The following is a 9542-nucleotide window of genomic DNA, read 5'->3' on the forward strand; positions in this document are numbered from 1 at the left end:
TGCAGAATCATACACGGCCGCATTACGATGTCTTCATATAAAACTTTATAAGACGTCCAGCCCGACTGGTTTGCAATTGGAGGAGGTGTTTGACTGTTTGTGTTGTGGAAGCACTAGCACTGCTGGATTATGGGTAATGTAGTTGGCTCACAGAAAGATGACTACATCGATGTCAATCCCGCTCCTGCACGCTCCTGTTGATTTTCATTCCCGTCCCGTCACGATCACGGGATTAATACAAATATTAATCCCATCCCGCGGGAATCCCGCGGGAATCCCGTGACCCGCGGGAGTCCCGACAAAATGTCAGTCTCTAGTAGGGATGCTGGGGCATCTGAGGAGGGTATGAGAATGCTGGAGCTCTTCCATAAACCTCAAGAGGATCCTCTCTTCCCTTTGATGATTATTTTCCTGTTGTTCTTCAATCCATCTGTGTTGAGCCTCTTGCATCTTCTCCTGGAAGGACTGTTGTTCAGTTGACCAAGTGCATAGCTTTTGCATAAGCACCTGAGGGTGGTCTTGGTCCTAAACAATTTACAATTTAGGCATTTAACAGACGCTCTTAATCCAGAGCGATTTACAATAAGCAACAAAACAAAAACCATGGCAATACATCACATACATACAAAGTAGTTATCATGAAACATGCGTAAGCTAAGAACGTAACATTGGAATATCTATATAATGAAACTATACATATAAACTATACATACTATACTATACATATATACTATAAAGTGCTATGACTACATAAAAGGGGCATTGTGGAATACATAAATTAGTCTGCATGATATGACCAACACACACACACACACACACACACACACACACACACCTCACTAATCAGGGGTTGACACTAAGGTCTCAGAGGCATGTGCACAGGTCATGTTGTACTTGTCAGGCCCACTTGCCCTTCCTATATCCAGTTTTAAGGGTTTGTGTAAACACAAACATTGAAGACAAAAGTGACGCAAATTGTGATTGGTCAGCATGAGATGATGTATGATGATAAGAGCGCCCCTCACTTCACACAGGTGTGATTTGTATTATCTTATTTTAAGTGTAGCAATAGTGAAAACAGAACCTTATAGCACCTTATAGTGTGCTTAATTTACATTACACAGACCAGAAGACAGCACTCTTTAGACAGATATCTGGTGTTGTTTATAGACGGTTGCGTCCCCTCACAAACGTGCTTGCTTGAAAGTTTTATTTATCTGCCAGGGGCAGGTGTGCAACGCTTAGTGTTTTATTTACCTGCCAGAGGAAGGTGGGCAGCGCTTAGTGTTTTATTTACTTAGCAGGGGCAGGTGGGCAACCCTTAGTGTCAATGCCTGCTAATGCTAATATAATGTGGCTGTGGACAGTTAAGAAACCCACCATGTATACTAACTTCATTAGCAAGTACTAGAATAAACAATATATTTAATCATGATGCAATTAAACTACGCTAAAAACAATTGAAATTGATTCCAGGGGATATAGGCCTACTGTATGTTTAGTAGGCTATAGTGTGCACTGTGCATCTTGAGAGAGAGAGACAGACATACAGACAGACAGCCAGCCAGACAGACAGACAGACAGACAGACAGACAGACAGACAGACAGACAGACAGACAGACAGACAGACAGACAGACATTTTAATTTGACAGAACCCATCTGAGTTGGTGGGTGGTCGCTGTCGTTCTGCCCGCCACACGCGGCCTGCTCTCCCAACACACCTACCTGCACCAGGGCCAGTTGAAGAGGACAAGGAAGTTGAGAGTGAGGAGGATGAGGATGATGCACAGAGGAGGGTGGACTCATGATGTTTTGTGTCTGTAAAAATTACAACCCCTAAATAAATTACTTTTCTATTCAAAAGTTAGGTTTTCACGCTACTGGATGGTGGCCATCTTGAATTCCGGGGCCAAAACGAGGTCTTATGATTAAAATGGTGTCATATTTGGAATCCTCATGGTTGACTTGAAAAAGTGTCTTCATACATGATTCTAGGTCATCTGGATCAAAAGTAAATTTTTGGATATGGTGCCGTGCGCCATTTTGAATTTGGCCCTCTAGCAAAAAATGCCGGGATTTTTGCGAGGGACATGGGGGCTAAATATTGTATAAAGGGTCCACAGAGGTCAAATCAATCATCAAAACATTGTTGCCAGAGGATGGTCACAGAACCTATAGTTTGTGACTCTGCTATAAAGTTTACAATGTTCCAAGCTTCTTGTACTAGGCAGACAGGCCTTTGGCTCCACCTAGTGGAGGAATTCCAGACTGTAAGCCAGACCCCAGCAGAGACAGTCAGTGAGCTGTGGTCCTTATTGAAGCTTCACAATAACTTTATATTCATTCTATTTAAGTCTTTATGTTTATTCTATTCAAATGTGTGTGTGTGTGTGTGTGTGTGTGTGTGTGTGTGTGTGTGTGTGTGTGTGTGTGTGTGTGTGTGTGTGTGTGTGTGTGTGTGTGTGTGTGTGTGTGTGTACTGTATACAATACAATACTGTATTGAGAGTTTGAGACATATGTGTGCATATTGTCATAAACATTGTCAGGTCACATTATGTTTACCATACTTGAGACCATGCCCATTAACCTGAAGAGTTCACACTATAAAACAAACATTGTTCATGTTAACCCTTACAAGATGAAAGACGCCAATTGGCGTCTTCATCAGAATTCCGTAAATGATCAATGACGCCAATTGGCGTCTTCAGCTTTTCTTATTAATCTAACCATATTAACATCCTCCGGAGCGCTGTTTAAACTCCTGAGCTTATATTCCAACTACATTACCCATAAAACCCGTGTCACGTGACACACCGGCATCCTTTGCTATAAAACCTGGCCACCCCCCCGGGATCTGCGTGGGGAAGACAGTTTTGGAGTAGTCTATGGTGCGTGTCGAAAGTGAGTGAGTAGTATTGATTGATTGAGCGAGTTTTATAGCAGTAGTAGTAGTAGTAGTAATAGTAGTAGTAGTAGTAGTAATATTAGTAGTTAGTTGTAGTAATTTAGGTTTATATTTAGTTTAGATTCTTTAGTTAGTAGTCTGTTGTCTGTCTGTCTTTGTCTGTCAAAAAAAAAACAAAAAAAAACCAAAAAAAAGTGTCCGCGTCTTGCCGTCTTATCTGTGTATAGTATAGCTTTAGATCGTTAGTTTAGTGTGTTTATTTTTACCTGTTTAGTGTGTGTCTGTCTGTTGGTTGAGTGTTGGTTTGTCTGTACGTCTTGTTAGTTTATATAGTAGATTACGAGTGTAGTCGGTCAGTAGTCAGTGTCAGAGTGTAGTTCGACATGGCGCCAAAAAAACGCTCCAAGCGTCCATCTCCCCTTCCCTCTACCTCCACTGGTGGTGTGCGCCAAACAACCATGGAGGAACATCTCCGCATGGTCTTCGTCGGGAAGAAGGGCCGGCCCCGTAATCCTGATCCTCTTCCACCTCAGACCGACGAGGAGTTGTCTGGTAGCGACGGAGAGAAGCCAGGAGATGCGGTGGTGCCTCTTGTCCCCCCCGGGCCTGATGCTAAGCCCCTTGTCCCCGATGTCGAGCCTACTGTCGTCCCCGATGTGAAGCTCTTGTCCCCCGTCAAGAAGAAGAGCAGGCAAGCGGCTTCGCCCGGTCCCCAGCCCGGTGGCAGCGGGTTGCAGGATCGCGGCCTTCTCGCATCTACTAGCCCCAAGCCTGCGCCCAGTGTTAGCGGTCCCTCTCCCCGGCCTGGCTCGAGCGACGACACCGTGCTCCGCCGATCTACACGGGTTACGAGGTATTCCAAGGGGTTTGTCGCCCCCCCCCCCCAATCTTCCTCCGAAGAGGACTTTGAGCCGTTTCGAGACAGCGATGGAGCCGAACCGTCCCCCGATGAGCTCGATGGTAAGAATCTTATTGTCTGAAACATTGTTACGAAAAATGCCAACACATTGTAGCCAACACACATCAAAGCAAAGTGTCCATCATCATCACTGCTACAGCGGTGGAGTCCTAAGCGAACCAATGGGGCTTTCAAATAGATCTGTATTGAGCTTGCATGATGATCAAATGAACGTATTGTACCGTGGTTTATATGCTATATATTATGAGAAATGTTCCATTACTTTTTTCCCCATCTATTCAGTATTGTTTTATCGTTTATTATGATCCCTGTTTTTTTGTATTACTTTTCCGCGCCGCTGGGGGAAGGGTGGTGTAATGCAGGCCGCAAAGCTAAGCTAATTCATTATACTACTAAATCTATATAATATTGCGCTTGCATGATAATCAAAATAGTGTATTGTACCGTGGCTTATAGGCAAAATCATATAAGATGATCGCTAGAAATAAATGATTTGGATGATGTAGCATGCACGATAAAACTATCATATAAAAAATGTATTTTGACGATGACGAAGGTTTTCAGGAGGAGGCCGCCATCATGCGGCATGGCCGCATGATGGCGGCACCTTCGTCAAACCTTCGTCATCGTCAAAATACATTTTTTATATGATAGTTTTATCGTGCATGCTACATCATCCAAATCATTTATTTCTAGCGATCATCTTATATGATTTTGCCTATAAGCCACGGTACAATACACTATTTTGATTATCATGCAAGCGCAATATTATATAGATTTAGTAGTATAATGAATTAGCTTAGCTTTGCGGCCTGCATTACACCACCCTTCCCCCAGCGGCGCGGAAAAGTAATACAAAAAAACAGGGATCATAATAAACGATAAAACAATACTGAATAGATGGGGAAAAAAGTAATGGAACATTTCTCATAATATATAGCATATAAACCACGGTACAATACGTTCATTTGATCATCATGCAAGCTCAATACAGATCTATTTGAAAGCCCCATTGGTTCGCTTAGGACTCCACCGCTGTAGCAGTGGGGGGGGGGATACAACGATGGACACTTTGCTTTGCTTTGATGTGTGTTGGCTACAATGTGTTGGCTGAAATGGATCAACACTGAATAGATGGATGTGTTGGCCACAATTCGTATGTGATTGGCTACATTTTTGTATGAAGGAATGTAATTGTAGCGTGCACTCCAGCTAAATGATTATTTATTTGTACATATTTAGAACCGGGTGATGAGGAGTGGCACGATGATGAAGATGAGGTGAACAGTGATGTGGATGGAGGTGAGTAACTAGAGAGCTAAATAACTTGTGGATGTGGCTAAAGTCTGTCTGCATTTGGCACTATGGAGAACGCTACACCATGCCTCTAATTGATTGAAATGGTTGTTGTTTTACAGATGATGAACAGCCCATCATCTCGACAGCTGCAGATGCTGCCCCTGTGCCCATGGAAGCAGGTATAAATACAATGCACAGAACAAAATCATGTATATCATTTTATAGTCTCATCACATGTTACAGCTCCACCAGATGTATTCTACATGAATAAAAACAATGTTTTTTATGCTAATAATTGTGTATTCCTGTAATTTAGGTGATGCCAACTCAACGGCTTCGCCAGGGTGGTCTGCTGGTGGGTGGGAGCCACAGGACATCCCGTTTACTGGAGAGCCGGGTGTTCACTGTGACCTCAGTGCAGAGAGTGATCCAGTGGAGTTCTTTGAGCTGTTGCTGACCGATGAGCTGCTCCAGTATATTTGCGATGAGACCAACAGATATGCAGCGCAGTCCATCGCAATGGTGTGTATTGTGTATATTCCACATTGATGTTTTCCCAAATTGATGACTTTGTTGTAATTTCTGCAAATAAATCTAACTTATATATCTATCTATCTAGATCCAGGACCCACTCCCACACTCCACAGTGAAGAAATGGACGGATGTCTCTGTGATAGAGTTGAAGAACTTCTTCGGGCTCTTTTTCCTGACGGGCCTTGTGAGGAAGCCAACCCTTGTGTCATACTGGTCCCGGCGTAAGGCTAATGAGACACAGCAGTTCAGGCGCACCATGAGCCTGACCCGGTTTCTGCTGCTCAAGCGGTTCCTTCACTTCAGTGACCAGGAGACTCCAGACACAGCGGACCGCATGTACAAAGTCAGATATCTTGTGAACTATCTTCTGGCCCGGTTTCAGTCCATGTACACCCCAGAGAAGAACATATCGATAGATGAAGGTGTTATGCTATGGAAGGGAAGACTGGCTTGGAAGTGCTATAATCCGTTGAAACCGGTAAAATGGGGAATTAAATCCTACTGCCTAGCCGATTCAGCGACGGGCTACCTCTGGAACATGAAGCCATATACCGGAGTAGGCTGTGGGCTGGACACGACCGTGATGGAGCTTCTCGGACCGTTGTCCAACAAAGGCTACCATTTGTACATGGACAATCTGTACAACTCAGTGAACAGGTGTATTATGCTACTGTCTTTGGGAACCCATGTATGTGGGACGATGAGGAAGAACAGGGGGGAACCACCGGAGATGAAGCGGCTTAGCAAACCAGGCGACATGAAGCTGGGCGAGACTCTGATGCGCCACAACAATGACGGGGTGATGCTGTTGGCTTGGCGGGACAAGAAGGTTGTCAAAATGTGCAGCACCATCCACCCACACACGATGGTCACAGTCACTGAGAGGCGTAAGAAAGCCAGAGTGACGCCAGGCGAGCCAGTCAGGGATAAAAAAATTAAGCCACATTGTGTCAACGAGTACAACAAGTACATGAATGGTGTGGACAAACTAGACCAACATATCTCCTACTATCCGTTTGCCCGTAAGTCCTACAAGTGGCCTGTGAAGTTTGTCTTTTACATGTTTCAGATGGTGATGTACAATGCGTTCGTGTTGCACAAACTCAAGCAGGGCAGGACAAAAACTCTCCTGGACTATATCATGTTGGTGGTGGAGAGGTGGACATCACTGAGACCAGGGAGGCCGGAGGAGGAGGAGGAGGAGGAGGAGGAGGCGGCGGCGGAGGGGGCAGTGGGGGGTGATCGTCCATATAGGGCAAGAGCAGGTGATGAGAATAGGAGACTTGAGGTGCATTTGCGTGGCCATGTGCCAGTGAGAATTGACAAGAGAACCTGCAGGCTCCACCTGCTCAGTAACGGTCCCAATGGTAGACCACTCCGGCATATGACCCTGTATTACTGCCCTGATTGTGAGGTGCCCTTGTGTTTGTTCCCATGCTTCTTCGTTTACCACAAGGACAAGAATATCAAGCACTACTTTGAATAACTGTTCTCTTTTTTTTTCTTTTTTTCTGTCTTATTTTGAAAGTCTACACCCTCAACGTCAATAGAACTGTAACTACCCTGTATACCCTACACACACACTGTCAACGTCAAATAGAACTGTACCCTGTATAGCCTACACATACAATGTCAACGTCAAAATAGTGTAACAGTGCGGCTAAGCTGCTTCATCTCCGGTGGTTCAGGGGGGGAGGGGGGGAGGGGGTCCTACACACACACTGTCAACGTCAAATAGAACTGTACCCTGTATAGCCTACACATACAATGTCAACGTCAAAATAGTGTAACAGTGCGGCTAAGCTGCTTCATCTCCGGTGGTTCAGGGGGGGAGGGGGGGTCGGTGTCCTACACACACACTGTCAACGTCAAATAGAACTGTACCCTGTATAGCCTACACATACAATGTCAACGTCAAAATAGTGTACAGTATGTACACTATGTATTGCATTAGTATTTATTTATTTTCTGTAATTATTTTAAATTATAATGTTTATGTTCTGGTTATGTTCTAGTTATGTTCTGGTTATGTTCTGAAAAAATAAAAGTGCACTTTTCCAATTTGAGATACCTGTCGGGCTATTTTTACACTATTCTGAGGTTTATGGTTTGACTAAGCGAGTTTCAACTGTGATTTACTCTGTAATTGTAGATGGTAAGAACCCAATTTTTTTTTTATAATGCAGTATACATTCAAGTCTATATTTTGATACATATCATGGGCACCAAGTCATATCAAAACAATGTCCTTGGATGTGTTTTTTATCAAAACTGTGTTTCTTCGTAACAGGTTTTTGAGATTCATGCATGAATATACAAGGTACTGGTAAGACTATGTAGACATGGTATATATCAAAATGTGCGTTAGAATGTCTACATTTACCCCAAAAAGAATTTGAGTTTCTATCACGTTCCAATGCAGAGCTATGGGAACTTTTAGCTGGATAGGTCAGATTGGTCCTGACTGACCATGCTATTTATAGATGGCAAAATATCTACAGTGGTACATGTGAGAAACTTTTTTCTTTTTCTTTTTCTAACTAGACAACTCACCCTTTAAAATGAGATATGGCATGGGTGTGTACGCCCAGCAGAAAAAAAGTTCTTTAGAAAATAAAACTTCAACTGGTCATAACTTTTTTTGTTGTCCTAGAAACAGAAAACAGTGTAAATGCAGGCTCTTTTAAATGGCTTCCAACACAAGAACTAAACATTTTATCAACTCAGTTCATTTTTTTCCTGGAAGCAGACAAGTCAAGCTTTCTCTGAAGGTCTTTCGTTGTCACACATTCACAACAGAGAATTTTCAATAAATCATTCAAAAACGCCATTCTGCCATAGAGAAGTCTAAAAACTATATAGAAATCCATGAATATCTCAAAGAGTTAACCATAACCCCCAAATATATGTATTTGACCACAGACCATTTTTCAGAAAACTGTTAGGATATAGAGACTGATTTAAGAGATATTTTTTAAGAGATATTTTTACCATGAATGAATGTCCATTTTGAAACAATTAAATTTAAATAATGCTAAGAAAAAAGAAAAGAAGAAGCGCTCCGTGGGTCGCTTATGTAGAAAACTGCAGACAGGTGCTCTTTGGAGAGGGTTTCAATAATACAGCACACAAGTTCTTTAAACCTTCTATACGTTTGAATCAATAAAAGTCAATGTAGAAGGAGGCCAACTTTAAAGATGATCCAAGGCAGCTCTGTGCAGTTGTAGAAAAATCCTTTATTTCATGAGATTTAAAAACAACAACAAGGGTTAAAAAACAACCAACGCGTTTCGGCCTGATTGGGCCTTCATCAGGGTCAACTGAAGATGACTGCTTGGGCCTTCATCAGGGTCAACTGAAGATGACTGTTTGGCACGTCATTAAACAGTGCCAGCAATCAGCATCTCAATAGATCACATGAACAATACAAAAGAAAAATAGCACCTGGGTGTGCACACCTAACTATTACAGACCAACATAGCAAGCTGCACACTACATACAATAGATCAAGTAGAAATACAATATATATAAATGGAGAAAATGTATAAATGTTGGTACTATGTATACTTGTATAGGCCTACTATGTATATTTTTAAATCTCATGAAATAAAGGATTTGTTCTACTTCAACTGCACAGAGCTGCCTTGGATCATCTTTAAAGTTTGCCTCCTTCCACATTGACTTTTATTGATTCAAAGGTATAGAACATTTAAAGAACTTGTGTGCTGTACATATAATGCTAAGTTGAATTCCTATGATAAATGGATGTAAACTACGGCATATACCAACAACGCATAACATGAACAGTCAGTAAATGTTAGAATTTAATCAAAACCTTCCCATCCAAACAGACAGGTGACAGACAGGTGTCATTAGTGCTGA

General features: G+C 42.5%; 1 protein-coding gene across 1 annotated transcript; it reads left to right on the plus strand.

The window, feature by feature from the left end:
• Positions 1–4771: 4771 nt before the first annotated feature.
• On the plus strand, positions 4772–9019 carry LOC306935568 (piggyBac transposable element-derived protein 4-like; the record flags this gene model as incomplete). The annotated part of the gene is made up of 5 exons (XM_079518667.1): positions 4772–5129; positions 5246–5305; positions 5443–5648; positions 5746–6972; positions 8975–9019. The coding sequence occupies exons 2-5, from the start codon at positions 5296–5298 to the stop codon at positions 9017–9019; spliced, it is 1488 nt and encodes a 495-aa protein (XP_079374793.1). The 5' UTR covers positions 4772–5129; positions 5246–5295.
• Between the last annotated feature and the right edge of the window lie 523 nt (positions 9020–9542).

This window comes from Electrona antarctica, assembly GCF_951216825.1.
Source record: "Electrona antarctica genome assembly, chromosome: 13".
NCBI lineage: Eukaryota > Metazoa > Chordata > Actinopteri > Myctophiformes > Myctophidae > Electrona > Electrona antarctica.